This window comes from Acomys minous (genome assembly GCF_964271855.1).
Source record: "Acomys minous genome assembly, chromosome: 4".
Taxonomy (NCBI): Eukaryota; Metazoa; Chordata; class Mammalia; order Rodentia; family Muridae; genus Acomys; species Acomys minous.
The window spans coordinates 107,345,718-107,372,592 of record NC_140486.1 but is presented as its reverse complement, the minus strand read 5'-3'; the positions used below and the strand labels follow the sequence as shown (position 1 = coordinate 107,372,592).

Here is a 26,875-nt window from a genome sequence, read left to right as displayed (position 1 = left end):
TCTGATTGGGTCCAAAGATACCCACTGTGGATTGCTAGCCCTTAGAAATGTGAGAGAAAATCATTTAAAGACTAACTACTGTTAAATCCTAATGTTATAATTTTCATCATTAGTATCAGTTCCTAAAATTTGTACATGGGGTGTTAAAACAGTTGCTCCAAAGACTGGAGATGTGACTAAGAGCGCTTGCTTCTCTTGCTGAGGACCTGGATTCAGTTCCCAGCGTCCACAGCAGGGAGTTCACACCAGGAACTCCACTCCAGGAAATCAAAAACCCTCTTCTGGCCTCCAGGGTCACCCACACACAGAGATACAGACACACGGGCACAAACACATAAAACAAACAACAACAAAGCTCGGTTGTCCCATGAAGGGACATAACCAGGTAGCAAAGGCAATGGCATAGGTCAGCGACTTGTCCTGAATACTTATCCCGGCAATGGCATAGGTCAGCGACTTGTCCTGAAAACTTTTCCCGGTATGCATGAAACACTGAAAACGGTTTAAATATATGCAACCTAGTAACATGACAAGAACGCAGACTCTCATAGTATCTTTGAGTATTACCTCAGTTTCCCTGATTCCGACATTGAGACTAGAGATTGTTCATAGTATCCAAGATCTGGCACCACAACATCTCAAATACAATGTAATCAACAATTTGCTGTGTGCATTCTTTTAAAAAGACCTCTTTCTTATTTTTCTTTTTCCTCCTAACATGAGGACCATAATAATTATCTTATATGAATTGTTATCACCAAATGAGAAATAACATGAGAAATCAATGTGAGAACACTTACAAAACCCAAAGCATCGTGTAGATACACGTGAGTGAATACAACAGTGTTGCCTCTGAACACAGAAGGGGAAGGTCTGGTGAAACAGAGAGTATGTAAGTGTGCGCGCCACAGCAAGCACACCGTGTAGAGCCAGCCCACTGTCTCCTTCCGTCTTCAGGCACGTCACAGTCAGGGTGCCAGGCCTGCAGTGTACAAGGAAGCACCTTTTCCCGCTCCATCACCTCACTGGCCCAGCAATGACAAGCTGTCTCTAGAGGCCAAATTCAAGTGAAGAATAAGTGGTCAACCCACCTCTGACGTAAGGCAAAACTAACGTCCTATCTTCTCTATTCTTTCCCTCTCACCTGTGTGTCCTTCTTCCTCAGCCTTTTGGCATTCTTCTTCACTCAAAATGCTCAAAATGCTTCTGGTTTTCCACTCTCTTCCTCTTTAAACGTGCATCCACTACAGCCTGTGTCCAGAGTTCCAGATGGGCATGTTTAACAGCCCATCCAACACATCCCACTTAAAAAAGCCAACACCAGCTAGGTAGTGGTGCACACCTTTAATCCCAGTACTTGGGAGGCAGAGGGGGGTGGATCTCTGTGAGTTCAAAGCCAGCCTGGTCTACAAAGAGAGTGTCTAGGACAGCCAGGGCTGTTATACAGAGAAACCCTGTCTCAAAAAACAAACACACAAACAAACAAAACAAAAAACATAAAAACTACACCATGCTGAAAATACATCCCATACCCTACTAGGATGTTTTCATTACACCATGTTGATATCTTGAATACAGCATAATTAACACCTGGTTTGGCATTATTCGTGTGCAAAAAAAAAAAAACAACTGCCTTGCTTTCAGGCTGGAGTTTCACATTAAGGATTATACAATGTTCCCTTTAGTCTTGTATACAGCCCAGAATCACTTATAAAGCATACCTGTCACCTAGTACCCATAGGGACTTGGGGACTTGGTTCCAGGACCCCCATTCCCATATACCAAAACCTACAAATTGTTGCATACAACCTGCGTACATTTTTTCACATGCTTTAAATCTTAATTTCCAGATAATTTATAAATTCTACATAAATAGCTGCTATACTGTGTTTTCTAGGAAATAACGACAAGAAAAATGTGTACACTTTCAGTACAGGTGCAATTATTTTTTTCCAAGTGTTTTCAATCTGAGATTGTATAAATCCATGAATGCAGCACCCACATTCATGGAGAGCTATGGAGAGTGGCTAGCAAATGTTCCTGTTAGGACACTGCTTCTAAGAATTCAGAAGCAGCTAAAGGTGGACTTACCTTCCAGCACCAGGCTCTGTCATTGCTATGGCACCGATGCACTTGCCTGCTGTCATCTGGGGGATGAACTGGTCAATCTGTTCTTTTGTGCCATAATTCGCAATATAGGGCATGACGATGTCAGAATGAAGGCTGAAACCAGGGCCTGTGCAATTTGAGTATGCCCTTAGAACAAAAAAACGAGAGGAACACAGGACCATGAAGTAGCTATTTGGTTGTTTTAAGTCTTTAAGTTTCTTACTGACTAGCACAGCAAAGAATTATAGAAATAAAGGTTTCACTGTACTGTGTACACGTCCTGCTTTCTCATAAGCCCTCGACCTTCCCAAACGCTACCTCTGTTTCTACTGACCTTTTAATTGTAGGCTCTGATATCGTAATGGTGCCTTAGCAGCCCCTCCATACATAGGTACTCATTTGGTGCACTAAGAGAAAAAATACTGACCACCTAAATATATATATATATATATATATATATATATATACATATATATATTCATTCCTGACAGAGCAACTGTCTTATTACAGAGAATGATTTAGGGAGATTCTAACGTAACTGCCGTCAACTTATGAACTTTTTACTTTACAATTTTCCTCATAATTTTTATGATTAAGTCCAACTGCTTTCAATATCTAAAAATTACGTTCTTATATAGATGTAAAATATTCCAAATCCAAATAAAACATTGCATGACATGTATTTCTCCTCCCACTGTAGAACATTTAGACTGCATCACAATTGAAGGGTTTATGGTCAGCCATGACATTCCTCTTTTTCTAATAAACTATGTTCTTTTCTTAAAAAGATTTGTTTATTTATTTATTTTCTGCATATGAGTGCTCTATCTGCATGTATACCTGCATGCCAGAAGAGGGCATCAGATCTCATTATAGATGGCTGTGAACTGAACTCAGGACCTCTGGGAGAACAGTCAGTGCTCTTAACCACTGAGCCATTTCTCCAGCCCATAAACCATGTTCTTACAGTGAATTCCATGAATGACACCCTGGCAGGAACACGTTCATTCATCTTTCTCATACTTATATTTAAATCCCAGAAATATTCATTTTCTTCCTAATTTTTAATGCAACTGACGGTAAATCAATGTGTTACTTTCATAACTATCTTGTCAGTATCAGGTACCAGGATTTGTCACTTTCACAAATTTTGCAGATAGATAACATAGAAGGTTTTATTTTTAATGGAATAACTTCCCACAAACCAAACTGAGTACACACAGTGCCCGCTCCCATATTTCCCACTGAATTTTCCTTCTTCCAAGAACTCTAGAAAGTATTTCCAGGATCACTTCAGGAAGGATAACTTAGAAAACAAGCTGCCACCTGGATGAATGTCTCTGTACTTACTGCTCCTCCCAAGTCACTGCTGTGGAGAAGAAGTCTCCCCCGATGCCGCCATGTTTTTCTGCAATGTTGATGCCAAGCAAGCCTTGCTTGCCAGCTTTTTCCCAGACCTCTCTACTCACTTCTCCAGCTTTCTCCCATCTGCAAGTAACAAACAAAGTCAGACAGACTTCCTAACGGTTACATAAACAGCCACCCTAGGAATTAGAGATTTGTGCAGGAACATGTCCTTAATCTAAGGCAACTGATGGTACCAAAAACAGGCATTTCAAAGTGCATCAGTCCATGTTATTTCTCCTTTTTTTTCTTCCTTATCTTTGCCACTTTTTGCCCCTCCTAATCTACTGACCACACCCATAATTTTTTTTTCCTGCAGCTACCATGGGTAGTTGATACTCCAGGGTACAAACTTAGTTTTGCCATATAATGATGAAAATCGCCCTAACAAGACTTGTAAATACTTAAAATGCTGAACCTAAACCAGTCATGGTGGCTCACACTTTGATCCCAGTGCTGGGAGGCAGAGACAGGCAGATCTCTATGAATTTGAGGCCAGCCTGGTATACATAGAAAGTTCTAGGCTAGCCAGTGCTACACAGACCTTGTCTCAAAAGGAAATTTTCTTTCACAGAAGCTGGCCCTACATAATATTTAAAACCCACTTGCAATGTAGTAAAATTAGTGAGTTTGGAAATGCAACAAAATTCCTCTTTAATACAAATTAATTTTTTTGTTCAACAGTAAAATGGTTAATCAAGAGATGGGGCTAAATAGATGGCTCAGGAGTTGAGAGTACTTGTTTTTCATGCACAGGACCTGTGTTCCATTCCTAGCACCCACACGGTGATTCGTAACTTATCCTTAGTGGCAGTTCTGGTATGCACAGGCTACACAGACACACAGTCACGCAAAACAAATTTCCACCCTCTTGAATGATACATTTTTAAAAAACCAGATGTAGTGGCACAAGCTTGTAGCCTCAGATACCTGGGCAGGTGAGGAAAAAAAATGCTTGGGCCTAAGAATTCAAGACCAGTTTGGGAAACATAGTGATACACGAGGTCTGAAAAATAAAATTCCTAATATTAATAGTAGTAACCAAATACTTATAAAGCCTAGAAGTCCTACCAACAATCTCAGCGTTATCACAGTGAAGAACACCAAACAGGCAAAGGAGGCACTTTTTTGTGTCACCTCCACCAGGAAATGGTCCTTCCTGTATGCTACATTTCAGCAAGGAGAGAGAGCACTTACTCTGCATGGTGAGGAATCACTTCTTCTTGAAAAAATTTCCTTGCACTCTCCCGGAAAATGTCGTGGTCAGAGGAGAAGATTCTCCTGATTCCAATATCAGTTAGTTTTTTTGCAGAAGGGGTTTCTAGACGTGCCTCGGCTCCAGCATGGGAAAGTCTTAAAGAGACAGCAAGAAAATTAAACCACCCGTTGCTCTTTCATGTCCAAGCTAATGCCAGTTGAACAACATGGAACTCGGATATCTGTTTTCAGTAGGATCTCCTCGCCTTCCGGACCCTGTCTCAGAACCCTCCCCAACCTTCCCACAAGAGCTGGAAAGAAAATAGCACTTTGTCACAATTCAACTTCCTCCATCTGAAAATCTGTGGGGTGGATGATAACCTAGCTCTAGCCACAGGTGTGAGTTGAGGTGAACTGCAGCGTTTCCAAACAGCACATGGACTAAACTGCATAAAATCCCAGCAGTGTAATAGAGAAGCAGTGGTAAGTTTTCATGACACATAAAGGTTTTTTTTTTGGTTGGTTGGTTGGTTTTTCAAGACAGGGTTTCTCTGTGTAGCCTTGGCTGTCCTGGACTCACTTTATAGACCTGCCTCTGCCTCTGCTCCTGAGCAGCTGTCATGCCTGGCTTGAAAAGACCTATTTCTTTTTTCTTTCTTTCTTTTTTTTTTTTTTTTTTTTTTTTTTTTTTTTTGATTTTTCGAGACAGGGTTTCTCTGTGTAGCCTTGGCTGTCCTGGACTCACTTTGTAGACCAGGCTGGCCTCGAACTCACAGCAATCCACCTGCCTCTGCCTCCCGAGTGCTGGGATTAAAGGCGTGCGCCACCGTGCCCGGCTGAAAAGACCTGATCACAGGAAGTAGAGTTAAAGATTTAAATTTCTTATGAGCTTTTGATGAACACTAATACTTGTTTCTAAAGCAAGCTGATACTAAAACCAGATAAAGATTTAAAAAAAAAAAAGAAAAGAAAAGGTAAAGACGAAGCCCCTGAGGAACACTGATCACATCACGGTAAAAGTCATAGAGAAGCTAGGGATGGAAACAGCATATCACAGCCTGACAAAGCTACAGCCAGCACCACGCTAAGCAGAGAAAAGCTCAAACCATTCCCCTTAAGATAGGAACAACACAGAGTGATTCTCTCTACTCCTGTTTAATACAGTGCTTGAGAATTTAGCTAGAGTAATAAGACAAGAAAGCAAAATACATAGGATACAAATAGGAAAAGAATTCCAAGAATCTCTATTTATAGATGATATGAATCTAGCCTAAGAGACTATAAAGACTCCACCAAAACTACTCTCAGAGCAAGTAACCACTTTCAGCAAAGTAGCAGGATCCAAAACACACAAAATTCATAGGTTACTTCGTATATGCCAATAACAAACATACTGAAAAAGAAATCATGGAAACAATCCTATTCACAGTACACGCTCACGCGCGCACACACACACACACACACACACACACACACACACACACCTAGGAATAAATGTAACCAAGGAAATAAAAGACTTCTACAATGTAAACTTTAAGACACTGAAGGATGGCCAGGTGGTGGTGGCCCACGCCTTTAATCCCAGCACTCTGGAGGCAGAGGCAGGCAGATCACTGTGAGTACGAGGCCAGCCTGGTCTACAAAGCGAGTCCAGGACAGCCAAGGCAACCCAGAGAAACCCTGACTCAAAAATCAAACAAAAAACAAAATAAAAAACCAAAACAAAACAAACAAACAAAAAGACACTGAAGAATGAAACCGAGGACAGCACTGGAAGTTGGAAAGACCACCTCTGTTCAAAGCTCAGAAGAATTAATATTATGAAAATGGCCATCCTATCAAAAGCTACCTTCAAATTCAATCCAATCCCAACAAAAATTCCTCGGCTATTCTTCAAAGAAATGGGGAAAATGTTGAAATTCATATGGAGGCACAAAACACCAAAGATAGCCAAAGCAACCTTGAATGTTGCCAGAGGTATCACCATACCCCATTTCAAGTTACCCTACAGAGGATGGCAATAGAAACAGCACAACAATGGCAACAGAAGACACACAGGGAACAGTGGAGCACGGCACACAAACCTAAGTGTAGACAAGTCCAGCTGCTGACAAAGATGTCAAAAGTATATACTTGGGAAAAGACAGCATCTTCAACAGATGGTGCTGGGGAAGCCGTGTTAAGAGACTAAACCTATACCGGGTGCGGTGATACACTAGGGAGGCAGAGGCAAGTGGATCTCTGTGAGTTCGAGGCCAGCCTGGTCTACAAAGTGAGTCCAGGACAGCCACAGCTACACAAAGAAACCTTGTCTCAGAAAGGGAGGGGGGGGGCAGAGAAGACTGAGACTAAAACTAGGTCCATACCTCTGACGCTGCACAAAACCAAACTCCAAGTGGATCAAGCTCCTCAATATAAGATCTGATATCCTGAAGCTCCCAGAGTAAAAGGGAGTACACTTCAACACATGAGCGTGGTTAAGGATTAGGACCTCGGTAGCACAGGAAATAAGATCAAAATCCAACAAACGTGATACCATAAAACTAAAAAGCTGCTTCTGTTCAGCAAAGAAAACTGCCAATCAAGTGAAGAGGTGGCCCACAGGATGGAGAAAAACCTTTGTCGACTGTACATCTGACAGAGGCTTAGTGTCTAGAATACACAAAAAAAGGAAGAGGAGGAGGAGGAGGAAGAAGAGGAGGAGGAAAAGCCAAAACCAAAACTGAAGCAACCCACCTGAACAGAAAGATCTCAAAAGAATAAACACCTAAAAAGTGGTCAACATCCTCAGCCATCAGGGAAATGCAGATTAAAGCTATTTCAAACTTCTACCTCACCTCAAGTCACTGTGGCCATCAATGTTGCTAGTTACAATTAACAACTAGACTAGAATGAGTGTGGTGGAGAAACCATTACACACTGGTGGTGGTGGTAATGTAAACTAGTGAACCCACTTTGGAAAACAGTGTAGAGGTTTCCTGAAAGAGGGAGGGGCAGGGGAAAACACAGAGAGAGAGAGAGAGAGGGAGAGAGAGAGAGAGAGAGACAGAGAGACAGAGACAGAGACAGAGACACAGAGAGACAGAGACAGAGACAGAGACAGAGACAGAGACAGAGACAGAGACAGACAGAGAGAGAGAATTAGAAGCAGGACTACCGTATGACCCAGCCAGCGATACTACTCCCGCACATATACCCAAAAGATGCTGTATCCAATTACAGCGATCCTTACACACCCACTCACTGTTGCTGTACTCAGAAACACCAGAAGAAGCCAGGCATGATGGCGCACGCCTTTAATCCCAGCACTCAGGAGGTAGAGGCAAGGGGATCGATAACTTCAAGGCCAGCCTGGTCTAAAATGGGAGTCCAGGACAGCCAAGGCTACACAGAGAAACCCTGGGGGGGGGTGAGATGGGGGGCTGGGGTTGGGGAACCTCCAGAGGATGGAATAAACATATATGTCCATCAACAAATACGATGATGAAAATATGAGTACTGTATGAGTTATTTTTCTGTTGCTGTGATAAAATTCCACATTATTTGGGCTTACATACGGGTCTATCACCGTCACGGCAGGAAGGCATGGAGGTAAACGCGTGGCTGAGGCAGGAAGCTGAGCGCTCACATCTTGAGCCACAAGCACAAAGAGAAAGCAAACTGCAAATGGCAACAGGCGCCACCCTAGTGAGTTACTTCCTGCAGCAAGGCCACACCCCCTAAATTCACTAGAGGCAGCAAACTGATCACCAAAGTTTCAAGGACAGAGTGAACAGGGCACAAGACCAGCAGGTAGTCTCAACAATCACACGACCATGTCAAATCAAGTAGACAAACGCTTACTTGATCCCTATAGCTAAAACGGCTGCTTTCAATCTATTGCTATTGCGTAAGCATTTTAAAGTACATGTTGTCCACATGGATTTTCATACACTGTTTTTTTTTCCTCTGTGTAAAAACAATGCTGAGATTATGACACAATGCTTCTAAGACTCAGGTGGTAATGTTTATCAATAAATACAGAGAGAACTTGTATGTAAGTCTGCCTGAGTCTTAAATATTACACCCCATAATGTGCTTTAAAAAAATTACAGAATATCAGAAAAAGAACCGCCCAAATAAACACTGTCCAGTCCAGTTAAAGGTGCTGAAGGGGATATGCATAGCACAAGAATCAAAACATTAACTTGGCTGTTAAGTTTGCTGAAACATCTATTTTCGGTTTTGAGACGCCTGTGCTGAATAAATCAATAACCTTCAGACTTGTCTCTGTTGTTGTCTTTGTTTTTTATGTCAGTGTCTCACTAAGTACTACATCCCTTGCCCTGTGCCTCCAGTGTGGTTGGGGGTGGGGGGAATTACAGGCCTGTGCCATCACTTTAAAGCCTCATTTACATAAAAAGGAAGAACAATAAAGGAACCGAACCACTAGCACATGCAGGCCCTGGGAGCTGGAGACTAAGTACATGGTCTGGGCTCAGCACAGGCCTCACTCCATAAATGCTGACTCAGACTGCGTTTCAACAAGATCTTTGGCCATTATGCTCATAAAAGTTTAAGACACCCGTGGTAAGAAAAGTATAGCTCCTGACTCATCGACTATTTTCCAATAGCCTCTGAGAACATCTGATTCTCAGAGTACTGGGCTGACTAGAAAAGCATTCCTATCGTAAAAGTCCTTGGAACTTTCCCAAGTCTCGCCAGGATGGGGAAGCGTGACCACAGCACTTTATTGTATCTCACAACAATGTGCTAATTAGCTCGTTTAAATGTCCTGTCACCCTAATTAACGAAGCTTTGAGCTTCCAGTTTTGCTTTATCCAATGAATGGATTTTAGGACAGGTAAAACTTTTGATCTGAGCATAAACACGCCCTAATAGTGTCTAAAGCTCTTGGAAGCTGCCCATTAATCCCTCTATGTTTAATTAGTTTAAGGATTTGCTAATAAATCTACAGCTAATTTGTCAGACCGGGCCCTCGCCAGGACGCTGGAGTAAGAATTACTGCTGTAGCTCCCGGTCTTCCGGTCCGCGCCCCCGTAGTCCCAAGTTCACTGTGAGGTGGCAGTCCCCAGCCTCAGTTCCAACTGGGCTAAAGGTTGTTGCTACTTAGTGGCAGCGCGCCCCAGGGGTGACCGTCCCCGCCCCCGCTTCAGGGCAACGCTTTGAAAGCCTGATCACTGGACAAGCTGTAGGACGCGGGGCAGGGCGGGCCTGTAGCCGTGGCCCGAGCGAGCATTCGACGGAGCCTTGCCTTTGGGGGCGCGGTGGCCCGTGGTGGGGACGCGGGGATGACACCCAGAGTTGTCCACGCCACAGCAGGGCAGCCCGGGGTCCCGGAAAGAAGGCCCCGTTCCTTAGCCGCGTCGGCCCGGCTCGGCGGCCGTAGCGCGCTACACCCCATCCCCGGGACCCCGGCTGCCCGCACCCTAAACTTGACCCGCACTCACCGGGCGGAGAGCGGCGGGCATGGCGCGCAGCGGGTGCCCAGGACGCGCAGGGAGCGGAGGAGAAGGCGCGCAGCCATGGCGGGACGAAGGGCCGCGGACGGGACTCGCAGGCTCGGCAGCGGACGAAGGCGGGCGGCGGGGCGGCGGGGCGGTGGGGCGGGCCTCGGGGACAGCCAACTGAGGGCCGGCCGCAGGGCGGTGCCGCCAGCTCGGGCGGGGTCTGCGCCGGGCCCTGCGCATCCCGGACTGGAGCCTTCCCCGCCCCCCCCCCCACCCCAACACACACCCCGTGCGCCCTTCCCGCCCCACCGCCAGGCTGAGCGAGGGAGAGTCCGGAGTGGAGCAGCGCAACGCACCCCAACGCCCCGCGCTGATGTGTGCATGAAATGCATTTTCTAACTTTGGAAGGCTCACTCCATGCTATCTGAATACTCTCTGTAAAGGAGTATGCTTTCTTTCTTTTCTTCCTTTTCTTTCCTTGCAAAAGTTTGTAGTCACTCTCTGAGGGGGGAAAAAAGAAGAAATATATTTGATACTGAAATAATAGTTGGTTCAGTTCTCTCTCCAATTGAACTTGAATTCATGCATATGGTCGTTTCCTTTTTTGTGTTTTGTTTTAGTTCAATGAACGCTATGCTGTTTAGGTTTAGCGTTTTGTAATGGGGAATACCCGAAGATTTTGAACTCCAAAGAAGTCCAGATTAGATTTTTAAGGAGGCTAAGTAAAGGGGCTTTCTAAGTCGAGAACAGTCACTGATTCAGAAATAATGAAATAGTGAAATAGTGAAAGTGAAAGATATTTTTCCACAGTTATGGTTTAATAAACACCCTCATTTTCCTCTTTTATCTTGGCTCCGTGTTTGTTGTTCACTATGTTGTGATGAACCGAAGGGAAACGTAAGTTACACAAATACATGCAAGATGCGTTTTGTTAGAAATCAACAACCGACCCTAACTGAAAGTAGGACATACAGAAATGTTTAAAAGGAAAGGTTTAGTACTTCATAGAGCCAACAATCTGGGGGGGGGGGGGGGGACATTAAGTCTTATTTTTAATTTCTTCAAGAATATTTTAGGGGGCTGGAGGGATGGCTCAGTGGTAAGAACACTGACTGCTCTTTCAGGGTTCCTGAGTTCAATTCCCAGCAACCACAGAGTGGCTCACAGCCATCTATAATGTGATCTAATGTGTATTGTATACATAGCAAATAAATCTTTTTTAAAAAAAGAATATTTTAAATTATATTTAGTGTGTGTTTGTGTGTGTGTGTGTAGGTATGATGTATGTACAACTTGTGTGTGCATGCATCAGGTGACCTAAAGCACTCTAATCTTGCCTTTCTTTGTTCCTTTTGGTTTGTTTAGTTTTTAGTTGGTTCCCCCACCCACCACCACCACCCGTCTTTTTTCATCATTCTAGAAGTGACTTGATCTGGTTGGGTTTGGGGTTTTTGTTTGTTTGTTTCCAAATTTCCAAGTGGCAGAATTAATGCAAATTACATGTGCCCTTGATCTTGTTCGATTACATTCCTGCTGAGGCTAATTGGAGCCACACCTGTTCACCTGGTTTCTTTATCCTCAAGTTTCTGTTTCCTTTTATAAAATAAAAACAAACAAGTACAAGCAGTGTGTGTGTGTGTGTGTGTGTGTGTATCTGTGTGTGTGTCTGTGTGTATCTGTGTGTGTGTGTGTATGTGTGTATGTTTCTGAGGGTAGGATTCAGGACTTGTACATACATGTAACAAATGAGCTTCTAAATGCAGAATCAGTTGTATTACCTGTCGTAGTACAAGAAAACCACCACACAAACCATCAGTGAGCTACGGATAATTTATTGAACGCCTTCTCCCAGCTGAGCACGATCATGGCCACAGAAAGCACTTGGGAACCTAACAGTGACATCAACTTGCTTTCAAGGCAGTCTCTCTCTCCCTCTCTTTTTTTTTAATCAAAAATCCAAATGCAGAAGTAACACATTTTGGCTAACTGTTCAAAGCAATATTGCGTTTTTGACTCACTAGACAAAGTATTATCAGCTAACCTTTAAGCTGATTGGTTCCAAGTGAGGTGAGGTGGAGGTTCAAGTCTTCCAGAGTGTAGCCAGAGTGTAGCCTGAGTGTAACCAGAGTGTAGCCAGAGTGTAGCCAGAGTATAGCCAGAGTGTAGCCTGAGTGTAGCCGGAGTGTGGCCAAGAGCAGCGACTGCATAGAGTTCAAGCCTAGTGTAGCCAAATGTGGAGATAACAGAGCATGAATTATGACACCAGTGACTCATAGTAAAATATAAGGTTAACTTGACCCTTTGGCAGGGCTGGCTACTGTCAACTCTTGAGAGAGAGAGAGAGCAGATGGACAGGGGGAGCACATTAACACCAGAGGGAGCAAGGCCGCTGGGAGAAGGCATTCTCCTGTTAACACCAGATGACCTTGGCGCTACAAAATGGCCTAAGATTCACAAAATTCTTTGAAGAAACAGACTTAAAAGATAGAAGATATGGAGATTTGAGCTCACAGTTACAAAGAAGAGCCCCATCAGAGACAGCATTTCCTAGCAACTGACTCACCACATTGGAGATTTAACAAAACAAAACAAACAAACAACCCCCCCTCCCCCCACACATACACTTCCCTGGCAAAATGGTAGACAAAGAGAGCAAAGGGAAGTTAAGCCATGGGTGGTCTTGGCGCCTTTTTTGTAGCCTGTCATTGCTTGTTTGGATTAGACCCCCTTATGTTAAATGTTTAGGGGGCATTGGGAGGAGAAACTTATAAAAAGTCCCCTAGGTCAATGCCCTAGGTCGCTTCCGAGACCTTTGATTTGGGGGTCGGGCGCTGTCCAGCTTGAGCTGAATTAAAGATTCCTCTTGTGTTTACAGCGGTTTCGAGTCTTCTGGTTCTTTTGGGGGGAGTCTCAAAATCTAGGGGCAGCACTCTGAATAACTACGTCTAGGAAGCAGAGTAGAAAAAGTAAAAAAAAAATTTAACTTAATTTCACCTTATAAACAAAATGGAAATGGAACACAAACTTGGCTGCAGCTTATGTCAAAGAGCAGGCCTCAACATTAATGTGATACAAAATGTCAAACAATAACCAAGATTTCACAAACTCCATTTGTATATCCCTTGTAGGAATATGACATATATTACTTGAGAGTTCTACAAGGCATGCCTTTTTAGAGGTTGTGACACAGGGTTTCTTCATATTACCCAGATTGATGCCACAAACTTCAGTACATTTAAGCAATCCCCCTGCCTCAGTACCTGAGTAGGTAGGACTACTGACATTTTCCACTGTGCCCAGAAAAGGGCGTGCTTTTATTAACTGAAATGTCAGTGGCAGCCAGAACCTTATGTCAATGGATATACCTAAACTGACCATTAAAAAATAATGAAGAGCTGGGCAAGGTGGCACATGTCTTTAATCCCAGCACCCAGGAGGCAGAGGCAGGTGGATCAATGTGAGTTCCAGGCCAGCCTGGTCTACAAAGTGAGTCCAGGACAGCCAAGGCTACACAGAGAAACCCTGTCGAGAGAGAGAGAGAGAGAGAGAGAGAGAGAGAGAGAGAGAGAGAGAGAAAGTTTACATTTGGTGTGATAGGGAATGAAAAGTGCTTATGGCTGAGGAGGGCAAAAAATAATTCATTAATTTATTCCTTCATTCCATAAGTATTGACTTTCTTCTAATCATAAAAGTATAACCTTATATAAGATAAAATACATGCTTTCAAAGGGGCAGTCATTTGCCTGTGAGTGGCAAGGGCTGGAGAGATGGCTCAGTGGTTAAGAGTACTGATTGGGGTTCAATTTCTAGCATCCACATGGTGGCTCACACTTTCTGTAACTCCAGTTCAAGGGGATCCGAGGTCTTCCACAAGCACTCAACACACAAGTGGTGCACTGACCTACACGAACATAAAATAACATAATAATAATTAGTATTTGTAAGGAAAATTAGATTAGAATATATAAGAGTATGGTAAAAGGAGAAAAATGATAGCGCAAACAAACAGAACAGAGCAGGGCTGACCTTCTTGAGTTACTCCTTTATTCACTTGATTAATGTGTAATAGAAAATGCATTGGAAAGAACATTCTAGACTGAGGCTGAAAAAAAAAACTTCTCTTGGAGTTTCTTTAATCGTTCTGTGTCTCTGTTTCCTTACTTGTAACATGGAGATATTAATAGCATCTACCTCATACCCTTGTTGTGAAGCTAAAACAAGGCAAAGTATGTAGAGCACTCCTTCTGGGCGCAGTAGGAGACCAGTACACAGTACTGTCATGACTGTGTGTCCTCAACCTGAATCTAAGAGAAGGGGGTGCTCTGCCCAGCTTACCAGGGAAACATAAAAACCAGAGAACCAGACCCTTCCTCTGGGAAGTATTTGCAAAAGCTGGTCCTGCTAATCCTACTCCTTCTTCTTCTTCTTCTTCTTCTTCTTCTTCTTCTTCTTCTTCTTCTTCTTCTTCTCCTTCTCCTTCTCCTTCTCCTTCTCCTTCTCCTTCTCCTTCTTCTTCTTCTTCTTCTTTTCCTGCACAGTTTGTGTAGTCCTTGTATTGTTTCTAGACCCCAAAGGAGGAAAGCATAGGATACCAATCACTCCTCTTCCTTTTTTTGTTCTTTCCATTGGAGGGAAAAACAAAAAACAAAAACTAGGCAGATAGTATCAAAGTGTCCCTTAGTAGCACGGTTTAAGGAAATGCTGCCCTTAGTGTCCTTTAACATAGAGTTCATAAACAACTCATGGGAATTTTAAAGTTGATGTTAAAATAGGCTAAAGGACAAAAGAATTTCATTTGCCTATAGTCTAAAACCAAGTACTGCTTCTGCCATGATGTTCTGATCTGGTATAAAACAACTGTTGACAATGTTAAACTTTAACCTTTTTACCTTTAGCAGGGGTTGGAACATTCATTCCTCAAGGGACAGAGTAACTTCTAGGCCATGAGGGATACTGGGGTTCCCCATGGACTTAGAATCCTTAAAAGTCACTCAGCTGTGAAAATGAAGGAGATAGTATCACCATCAAACAGGCCACACATCAGGAAGGCAAGACTTTTCAGGAATACGGGGCCAACGAATGGGCTAAAGTTCAGAGGTTATCTAACTAAAAGAGAAGCAAGGCAGGTGTGAAGAAAGCAAGGCTCAGCTGGAATCTTCTCTGAGTATGGAAGCCACAATAGCTCGCTTGGATTTTCTGAGGCCACAGTAAATCCGGGTTGCCTAGCAGAGGCCAGGCACCTGGAGGCACGAACTTCAGGGATCTAGCATATAGTATTTAAGGCATTGCTTACTCAAGACTGAAGAAAAATAGCACCTGTGTCATAAGATTGTAGGCAAGAGCTTCCCCTAGAGGCATTGCAGGTGTGGCTGCTGTGTTACATGTGTGTAGGAGGCAGAGAGGAGAGAGCTTATGTCTAAGCTCAGTGTTCTGACCTGTGACCATCTGGATGATTGGTAGACTTAACACTCCCTGAAGCAAGCCTGAGGTGAGCAGCGGTCCACCTCCGTACAGGCTCAAAGAGAGGGTTTCCCAAGGCAGGAGTGACCCAGAGATGAGTAAAACCTCACCTGGGCCCGAGACAGATGACACTTGCATGGGACCACATGGGTGAGCAGCGGGGGAGCCCAAAAGTGATCACCAGTCTAGTGCCTTGAAGGCCTGTGTGGGGGGGGGCAGGGCAGACCATGCCCAAGATGCCAGGTGCCATAAAGTATGGACAGAGCATAGCACCCGTAACACCACACCTGAGATGATCCCAGACACTCAGAGACCCTGGGTGTCACAAAGAGGAGCAAGTAAGTAGTGGGAAAATGGAAGGTGGGTGGGGGCAGGGAGGAGAAAAGAAACAGAAGGATGAAGGCACAATAAAGAGAAGAAGAGCTGGAGGATAGCGAGGAACAGCTTGATGTTAGCAGCCTGTATCCAGTGATATCACCTGGGACCATGGTGGGATCCTGGCCTGTGCTCTCATTGGAGACTATGTCTGGGTCTGTGACGCTGTAGCAGCAGAGGTCTGCTACCATCAAAGGCCAGGTGGTTGTTCCTGGTCTGGGCTGCTGCCCATGGGCGTGTTGATGTCTGAGGGCTGTGCAGAACTGGCCCCACCCCTCACCTGGGCATCTTGGGAGAGCTGGCCCTGGGAGCCTTAGAGCAGAAGAGCTGCCCTTGTCCCTAGCCAGCTACAGTAGGGAGTGGCTCACATACTTCCCAGGAAGTCCAGCAGAGCTGGCCCTGGTTACAGGTGTTGCAAGTGAGCCACCCGGAAGAGCTGGCCCTGCCCCTCCCCTACAGGATAGTAGAGCTGGCCCTGATGGTGTGGGCAAAGAGCCAACTCCTAGGGCATGATAACAGGAGAGCTGACTCTGACCCTCGCTGGCAGTGGCATTGGCTGTGCCAGCCTTGGAAGGGCAGGAGAGCTAGCCCCTGTAGTATGGATGTCCAAGAGGTGGCAGGCTGCCCAGATCAGATATCTCTTGGGCCCAGATCCAGAGCATTGAATTGGTCCAGTCCAACATTTACCTCATCAATGAACCACTGAAGTCCATGAAAGGGTCACTCCTACAGATCCAAAACTACACATCTCCATGACACAGGCCAACAACAGGATATCCAGGAGGAATCCCAGCGAGAGTTTAGTATTGATAGTCCAGCAGAAGCCAGAGGCCTCATACAAGGTCAGTGGACTCACTGCAATGAACATTTGCAAGCAAAGAAGTGTGGACAAAAGGGTATGTACTGTGGGACACACTATGATACAACTACAGCTTCTACACAGGATTTTTTTTTCCTCTGTTGGGGGAGAGATTGCAAGGGTAGAGGGCAGATCTGAAGAGAAAGGGAGCCGAGTGGGATTGGGGTGCGTGATGTAAAATTCACAAAGAACCAATAAAAAGTTTTTTTTAAAAAAGCTTGTGGGGAAAATTTTCACAAAATGGAGGAAAGATAGAATTATAATAAGCATGCAACTAATGTTATCATCCATCCATTGCAGTACAGACAAAAAAAAAACATTAATTAAAGAACATTGTTTTACTTTTAAAACCTTGTTTTATCTACATGTTTTATTTACATGTCTCTATATATAGTAGTCTTTTTTTTTTTTTGACCCCTTGTTTCCCTCAGATTTATCTTCGACCCAGAGACTAAATTCTCCTGCTTAAAGAGTTATCACCATTCCCCCTTAAGTATTGACTTATCCTTTGACCCCTCCTCTCCTCTAAGTACGCAATACCAAACACTACATTGCTAACAAGAGATTCCAATGCTATTTTTGCTCATTGACAGAGGATTTCAATGATTTACGGAGACAGCTCAGAGTCCCTAACCTAGAACCATAGAAAAATTCTTCCCTAAATCTTTGATCTCTTGTCAAGGGCCAGCTTCCATAGGTCAGGTACCCTGAGAAAGGGTGTGGAGGCAGCAATTATTCACTCAGCAGACTTTTCTCTGAGAATAAAACTTAATGCTCTGGGGCTGGCAAAAATAGAATAGATAACACACACACACACACACACACACACACACACACACACACACACACAAAGTGAGAGAGAGGGGAGGGGAGAGAACAACTTTATTCTTTATCCCACAGTTTATATATCCCAGCAAAATCTTGCAAGCAATATAAAAATTATAATGAGAGCTGGGCGTGGTGGTACACACCTTTAATCTCAGCACTTGGGAGGCAGAGGCAGGCAGATCACTGTGAGTTCAAGACCAGCCTGGTGTTCAAAGTGAGTCCAGGACAGCCAAGGCTACACAGAGAAACCCTGTCTCAAAAGCAAAACAAACAAACAAAAATCTCTTGCTCAATTATCAAAAGTGTGCTTTTCTGAGCTTTAAATTGTTCCCCAAAATGTTCTGTGTCAAAGCCAGTAACAAAAATATCGTGATTTTACTAGCAATCTACATCTCTAAGTTCTTTCTGAGTGTGGAGGTTGAATCATAGTCTGGCTCTCGAGCCCAGATTATGTTCCTGACCAGTCAGTTCTTATTCAGTGTCCAAATAAACTTTCATCAATCTGAGTTTAGTATTTGAGTGGTCAATGTGTGACTATTCCTAAACCCCTAACAATTTAATTATGGATTTTCTTGTTTTTCTTTCTTTCTTTACCTTTTCTCTTATTTGGGGGTGAGTGGCATGTGCTATGGTGTGCACATAGCGATGAGAAGACAACTTGTGGGAGTTGGTTTTCTCTTTCCACCATATGGGTTCTAAGCATTAAGCTCAGGTCATCATGCTCGGCAACAAATAGCTTTCTCTGCTGCGCCATCTTGCCAGCTCAGCTGCCTGGTTTTACAGAATTATATTTTCACAACAGAGTCTGAGGCTTGGGTTTGGGACTTGGAAGTATTGAGTATGAGGAGGACTTTACCTGAGTATGAGGAGGACTGTACCTGAGTATAAGGAAGACTTTACCTGAGTATGAGGAGGACTTTACCTGAGTATGAGGAGGACTGTACCTGAGTATGAGGAGGACTGTACCTGAGTATGAGGAGGACTGTACCTGAGTATGAGGAGGACTTTACCTGAGTATGAGGAGGACTTTACCTGAGTATGAGGAGGACTGTACCTGAGTATGAGGAGGACTGTACCTGAGTATGAGGAGGACTTTACCTGAGTGAGTATGAGGAGGACTTTACCTGAGTGAGTATGAGAAGGACTTTACCGCTCTGTGGAATTTAGTTTGGAAACACCTACCCCTGCCTGACTATCCAAGCCTTCCTTCCTGGACTTGAGCACTTAATGGCGTTTACATGTAGTTGAAGAAAGAACAGAAGGAAACACTGGAACAAAGGGAGAAGATGAGTGTAGAATGTCATTTGGTACTTGCTGCCCTTATGCAAATGCATAAGCCTCTGTGTCCCAGGCCAAACTTTGTTGCCTGTGCTCTCAAAGGAACACTCTGTCCTTGATGGCTGTGCAAGGTCGGGCCAGATTTCCGGATTCTGGCTGCTCGCCTGATGTTCTGTCTGAATCCGTGCTTCCCCTGAAGGCGCTGGAGGCCCCAGACTTGCTAAACCCACCTACTAGGCAGAAAGCAGCCGGAAAAACCCAAGGATTTTCTTAGAGTGCTTTTTCTGAGCATTCAAAGAAAGAAACGAGATGAACATCACTTAACTCAGAATTCCTGGGAGCAGAACTGTCTCAAATTTAAGAATATTGTATATATATTTTGAGATGTCTTGGGAATAGGACGTAAGTCTAGGCAGAGTTCACTTATATTTTACATAGGCCTACATGTAGGCAGTTCATTTTATGCAATATTTTAGTGCATCTCTCTTTTGATTAAAACCTACCAAGAGATCAAATGTGGATTTGTTGCTCGTTCTATCATGTCCGCATTCAAAAAGCGTTGCGTGTCGCACATTTAAGATTTCTGAATCCGGGACTCCACCTGTTTTAATTTTTCTTGTCTCCACAGAGGGAGAATTTAACTCTAAATTATACCTTCACCATGAGTTTTTCTTCAGCTACTTATGGCTAGAATGCAGGTTACCTGTACTAGAATGTGCTGCCTTTACAGCTGAAAAGAGTTCTGGAAAAAAAAATGTTATCCTCATAGGCAGATGGCCAAAGAGTTGATAAACAACATCCCACACTTTCCATTTAAAAGTATTAATCTCTTTAGGGATACTGAAGAGAGCAGCTTCATAAGACACAATGCTAGACACGAGTTTGGAGGTATTTTCACTTAATCAAGCAAGGGCAGCATGTTTTCTAGAAATTTGTATTTCTACAAATAATACTATACATGTGTGTGTGTGTATGTGTGTGTGTGTTAAACATATTAAACATATTATATACACAAGAGGTGAGGGAGGGAAGGAGGGAGACTTTGTTTTCTCTTTGTCTTCTATTTCCATATCACCGTACTATGCTATGGTAAGATTAGGACTGAATTGAGCATCTTCAGAGTTTAATAATTGCATTATAATATGGAAAGGTTTCTTATTACATTTCAAGTTTCTTCCTACTACAGAGGCAGGGTTCTGGTTCTTGGTGTGTGTGTGTCGGGGGATACAAGTATTCATTACTACATTAAGTTTGTGTCTCATTCTTATAATCCAAGATCCAAGAATTTAGGTAAGAACACAGTCAAGGCCTGAGGTCAAGCCTGTTTTCGCTCTTAAAGGCACAGTTAACTTATATCCGCCTTTCTGAACTTCAACCACAGACAACACACTTGCTGGCGATAACGACACCAAGACAAGAGGCAGCAGTGACTCTGGCTTCTCGGCGCAGAGTTAGTATTGGTTGGATTTCTGATATGGGGATTTCAGGAGAACGGGATTACTCTCATCAGGATACTGCAACTTTCTTACAAGCAAGTATTTTATTCAAGGTGACCACTGCTGTGAATGAACCTTCACTTACTGGGCCACGTACAACTTCTGGCAGATGGCAGGAACTAACTGTGGGAAAGTTCGAGGCGGGTGAAAGCTGCCCATTTCCCCAGGACACTCAGCTGGGAAGCGAGGGTTCCATGAAAAGCGAGTTTCAAAATGGTGCCACTTGTGCACCTGTTGACTAAACATGCATTTGTCAGCAAGCTCAAGACAATTCACGCAAGAGTTAAAAGCAAACAAGCAAGCAAGCAAGGGAAGCACTCTTTGTCCCCTTCATAAGTGTTCCCGAACTTTGGTTTATTGGCAGCTGACTCAAAGATTTCCTGCAATCAGAATTCTGTTATTATGTGTACATTGTATACATGTGTTGATGTGCTGTATACATGTGGTCATGTTTGTGCATATACATGTATATGAAGGACAGTGGGTGACTTGGGTATCTTTGCTCTCAATGAATGATAGTTTTTTCTTCCCTCTTTCTTTCTTTTTTTGTCATTGTAAAGTGTGCTGGCTAGTTTTATGCTAACTTGACACAAGCTGGAGGCATCAGAGGGGAGGAAGCCTCAACTGAGAAAATGCCTCCACGAGATGAGGCTTCAGGCAAGCCTGTAAGGCATTTTCTTAATTAGTGATTGATGGGGGAGAGGCCATCCCTGGGCTGGTGGTCCTGGGTTCTATAAGAACAGCTTGCTCAAGCTGTGGTGAGCAAGCCAACAAAGCAGCACCTCTCCATGGCCTGCGCAAGCGCCTGACTCCTGGTTCCTGCGCTGTTTGAGTTCCTGTCCTGACTTCTTTCGATGATGAACTGTGATGTGGAAGTGGAGGTCAAATAAACCCTTTCCACTCCAAGTTGCTTTGGTTGTCGTATTTCATCACAGAAGCAGTAACCCTGATTGAGACATTGAGGCAGAGTTTTATTATATATTCCAGGTTGGCCTTACGCCTACTCCAAAGCTCAGACACTTCCACGTTGGGCAATCCTCCTGCCTCAGCCTTACATATGCAGGTTTATAGGCATGCGTCATCATGCCTGACGTGTACTCAGTATTTCTTATTAACAGTCATAGACATTGTGATACCAAGCATTTTGAGATTATTATGGTATCAGTTCAGCACGATTCTTCCATTTTTGTTATTAGAGCAAATTATAATGATTTTTTTTAAAAAAATAATTCCTTCGAAGAAACATTTATTTAGAATAAAAGTAGAGTGTGTGATAATTAGGATGTATAGAGGAAATATAAACTTCAGAATACAACTTCTGGAAATTCCGCACTCAGAGTTAGTTTTATATAGCAAAGTAGCTTAGAGTATTACTATCTGCCCGGGTCCAGTGCTTTAAAATGTATTATAAATCTAAAAGCTCTCTGTGTCTTTTCTTCAGGAACTGAATGGTCTAAAGTGAGATAGAAACCCCAAATAGACATTTAGAAGCAAAGGGGTGTGTGTGTAGTGAACAACCCAAAATAATATTTATTTTATTATTTCCTAAATAAAATCCAAAACATAATAATAATAATAATAATAATAATAATAATTCAGAGACAACGAGATGGACAACTGTGATTTGCCTGTTTTCTCCTTTAGTTTTTATTTATTATTGTTTTGTATTATATTGATTTGGTATGCCCAAATTATAATAATAATAAACCTACCAATTCTCCTACCCCTGCTCCCACATCACTTTGAAATTCCCCAAGTCTGTTGAAGATGACATTGCTCTCTGGGCCACTTAGGCTTTACGTCTTAGACTAATTTTCAACAGCTCTTTTCTTTTCTTCTGAGTCAGCATTTCTCTGTATAGCCTTGCCTGTCCTGGTATCACTTTGTAGACCAGACTGGCCTCAAACTCATAGAGATCCACCTCTGCCTCCTAAGTGCTGGGAGTAAAGACGTGAGTCACCAGACCCTGCTAATTTTCAACATTTCTATGTGTATTTACCACACAGACATTTAAATAGCCACATGTTTTCCATTTTACAACCCCCAGTGACTGAACTCTCCAGAGCAGCCTAAAGAGAGTCTCACAGGTAGCACTGGTGGTGGCCTGTCTGCTTTTAACTCATGCTGCATGGCTCACAACTGGTTATGTGCTTAGTGTGCCCTCACTTGGCTCTCTGTACATGTGAGGAAACGAAAGAATATTGTTTTTGTTTGTCCTGAGGAAAGAAAAGGACATGGCTGCTGAACGTATTGCCTCAGCTTGCCACACCTGCTGTCTACAGGAGTCCCAGCCGCCCAGTATGATATAGTTACCATTTTAAAAAGATGTATCTATTTCTAGTGTATGTGTATGAATGTTCTGTCTCTGTGTTAAATGTACCATGTGCATGCAATTCCTGCAAAGACTAGAAGAGGGCATCACAGATTCCCCTGTAACTGGAGTTACAGATAGTTGCGAGCCCCCACGTGGGGGTTAGAATCGAACTTGGGTTCTCTGCAAGAGTAGCAGGCGTTCTTAGCCACTGAGCCATTCCTGAAGCCCTCCATATTATTGTTTTCAAATTTTGACTTGTCAAATGATTTTCTGATGTGTTATTTATTCTCCTTTAGGTTGATTCAATCAAGCAGATGCATGCACATGTAGTTATAAAATTCTGTAAAGCCAAAAATTAGTATAACCTAGTCCCTGGCCACACATACTTGTCTCCTGAGAGAGATACAGACATACACCACACAATGGAGTAAGAGACACAACTATAAAAGCATCTACAAATTGCCAATCAAAAGGTGGGATATACTGGGCACGGTGACACACGCCTTTAATCCCAGTACTGGGGAGGTAGAGGTAGGTGGATCTCTGTGAGTTCGAGGCCAGCCTGGAAAGCCAAGGCTACACAGAGAAACCTTGTCTCGAAGAAACAAACAAACAAACAAACAAAGGTGGGACACGGTTTCTTGATAGTGAGGACTACGTCTCGTTTGTGATTTCCATAGTGAGAAGTCTGTGACATGTTAAAGTATTGTAGCTCAAGAATAGCCACACACACCACTCAGACTCAGGTCTCAGTCAGATATGGATGGTCCATTGAACGCAACACCCCAAGCTGACCATGGTCAGGGACACAGTGGACTTGGAAGCCAAACTGTGACATCAATCTGTTTTTAGAGCAGCCCTTTAATAGGAAAACCAAGTGGCAAAGATGGGAGATGGGGGGCAGTAATCCATTTTAAGTTCATTATAGCTCACTAGACAAAGTATTATCAGCTAGCCTTTAAGCTGATGAATCCCAAGTGAGGTAAGTGAGGTGGTGGTTGGGGTCTTCCAGAGTGCAGCCTGAGTGTAGTCAACTGTAGAGATAACATAGAATATAGCCAAGGGTGGAGGTAACAGAGCAGGAATTATGACACTTTTGAGGCATAGTGAAATATCTGTTAGTGTAGGCTAACTTGATCCTCTGGTAAGGTCTGCTAATGTCAGCTGTGAGTAACAATTTGTAGGAAGCAGAGTTTAAAACATTTTTGAACTTATTTCACCTTTTGAGCAAAATGAAATCTGAATACAAAAATGGCTGTGGTTATGTCACTTGCAGCTATGTCACCAAGAGCAGGCCCTCACAAAAGACTTAGTGATATTTGATAAGTTAGTGTAAGGGCTCAGGAAGTGAGTAAAGAAAAATGAATAGGCTCCTAAGCACTTTGAAGTAAACAGAGGTGTGTTTAGAGGAACCATAGATGGGGGTGTGGATTCTTCATAACTAACTATCAAATCTAATGAATATAAATGATTAGATGACAGCTTCTAGTGTGTATAGAAAATATAACACTGCAAAATCACAAAGAAAATTGAGACAGGCACTCCATCTGTCACCCATGACGTGGTAAATCCATGTGGGGGAAAGCCTATGCACAAAATTGTGCTTTTTAAATTATGTGATGAAAGTGTACTCTCTGAGTGTAATTTTTTTAGTAAAAAAAATTGTTATTTGCAACTTTGACTTTTTCCTAACATATTTAGTTACAATGTTAAATTTTGATCAGTAGGAGAACTTTGGGGGGGAGGTTGTTGTTGGGTTTTTGTTTGTTTGTTTGTTTGTTTGTTTGTTTTTGAGAAAGGTTTTTTCTATGTAGACTTGACTGTCCTGGACTCACTTTGTAGACCAGGCTGGCCTCGAACTCACAGAGATCCACCTGCCTCTGCCTCCCAAGTGCTGGGATTACAAGTGTGGGCCACCACGCCTGACTTTTTTGTTTTATTTTGTTTTTTGAGACAAGGTTTCTCTGTGTAGCCTTGGCTGTCCTAGACTCACTTTGTAGACTAGGCTGGCCTCGAACTCACAGAGATCCACCTGCCTCTGCCTCCCAAGTGCTGTGATTACAGGTGTGAGCCATTGCGCCCAGCTTTGTTAGACTTATTTTAAGGATTATAAAATAAAGAGATTGTTCTGAATGCCTGGGGCTCAGTGCAATCAGTCACAGCTGCTAAACTTTACAGCAGCCAGTAGAGGATCAGCCAGGAAATGACTGCGAAGACAGAAGCGGAGGTTGGAATGGTGTCTTCCCTCAAAGATCCAGAAAGAGTACAGTGTGTAAAACAGCTGAAGTTTAGACAGTGAAACTGATTCCACTCTCATGACCTCCAGAAGTCAGATAAAAGTTTACCTTGTTGGGGTTTGGAGAGATGGCCCAGCAGTTCAGAGCACTGGCTGCTCTTCCAGAGTTCCTGAGTTCAACAACAAAACAACAACAACAACAAAAAACCAATAAATAAATAAATAAATAAATAAATAAATAAATAAAATAAAAAATAAAAACAAAAGCCGGGTGTGGTGGCACACACCTGTAATCCCAGCACTTGGGAGGCAGAGGCAGGCAGATTGCTATGAGTTCGAGGCCAGCCTTGTCTACAAAGTGAGTCTAGGACAGCCAAGGCTACATAGAGAAACCCTGTCTCGGAAAAAAAAAAAAAATTAGAGTTCCTGAGTTCAATTCCCAGCAACCACATAGTGACTTACTACCATCTCTAATGGGATCTGACACCCTCTTCTGTCATGCAAGCATACAAACAAATAGAGCACTCATATGTATATAAACAAACTTTTAAAAATTACATTTTTATAATTTATTTATATATTCACTTTACATCTGAGTCGTAGCCCCCTTCTCTCCTCTCTCTCAGGTCCCATCCTCCCTCCCCTCCACTATTCCTCAGAGAACGGGAGTCTCCGTACACATCCACCTCAGCTCAACAAGTTGCCTCAGGACTGAGTTCCTCCTCTTCCCTTGTGGCCTGGCACAGCAATCTCTTCACTGGGAAGTCATCAAAAAGCAGGCAACAGAGTCCACGTCAGAGACAGTCCCTGCTCCCCTTACTAATAGACCCCCTAAAGCCTGAACTGCCTATCAGTTACATCCATGTAGAGGACCTAGGTTTAGTCCACGTGTGGTCCTTAATTGGTGCTTCAGACTCCATAAGTCCCTCCACAAGAGCCCTGGTTAGTTGGCTCTGTTGGTTTTCTTGTGGAGCTCTTATTACCTCTAGGTCTTTTTATTCAACCCACCCCCACTTTTCCATAAGACTACCTATGTTTCTTATAATGTTTGGCTGTGAGTCTCCTCATGCATTTAGAGGCACTGCTGAATGGAGCCTCTCAGAGGACAACTCTGAGTGGCTTCTGTCTGCAAACAAGGCAGAGTTAGCAGTGTCATGGGTTGGCTGTCTTCCATGGGGTGAGCCTTGGGTTGGGCCAGGCGTTGGTTGACTATTCCCTCAATTTCTATCTATCTGTTCTACCTTTATCCCTGCACATCTCTTAGGCATGGTAAGTTTTGGATCGAAGTTTTTGTGGGTGGCTTGGTGTTCCCCTCCCCCCGCTAGGAGTCTTGTCTAGTTAGAGGGTGTCCTCTTCTGTCTCCATGTCCCCTGCTACTAGGAGTCTCAGCTAGAGTCCTTCTCATGTCCTCATATCCCAGAGGCCTATTCTGACTTAAGTCTACAGCTTGTCTCAGAGATGCACCTCCCACCCCAGTGTCTCTTTTCTCTGCGGGCTGTCCTCCTGCCCCTACTCTCCCCAGGTCTGATCTCCACCCTTACTTCTCTCTGTGCTCCCTCTCCTAGCTTGTTCCCTCTCTTCAACTACTACATCTGTCTATTCTATTTCCCCTTCGGAGTGAGATTTAAGCATCCTGCCTCGGGCCCTCCTTGTTACTTATCTTCTTTGGGTCTGTGCATTGCAGTATGTTTGTCCTGTACTTTATGGCTATAAATTCACTTACAGGTGAGTACATACCATGTGTGTCTTTCTGGGTCTGGGTTACCTCACTCAGGATGATCTCTTCTAGTTCCATGCAATATATGTTGTTTTAAATATTAAATTCAGCACAATTTCTTATAGCGGCAGCAGGAAACTAATATAAGTGAG

The 26,875-nt window shown here is 43.4% G+C and overlaps 1 protein-coding gene across 1 annotated transcript in view; it reads right to left on the bottom strand.

Moving 5' to 3' along the window:
• The window catches only part of ACADL (acyl-CoA dehydrogenase long chain), a 34,420-nt gene extending 24,100 nt beyond the window's left edge, over positions 1-10,320 (bottom strand). Inside the window, exons 1-4 of the mRNA XM_084780940.1 lie at positions 10,161-10,320; positions 4,711-4,866; positions 3,460-3,597; positions 2,092-2,256 (exon numbers count right to left, since the gene is read on the bottom strand). Of these exons, the coding sequence (XP_084637066.1) occupies positions 2,092-2,256; positions 3,460-3,597; positions 4,711-4,866; positions 10,161-10,237 (536 nt within the window). The 5' untranslated portion in view covers positions 10,238-10,320. The remainder of the gene's footprint in view (positions 1-2,091; positions 2,257-3,459; positions 3,598-4,710; positions 4,867-10,160) is intronic.
• Between the last annotated feature and the right edge of the window lie 16,555 nt (positions 10,321-26,875).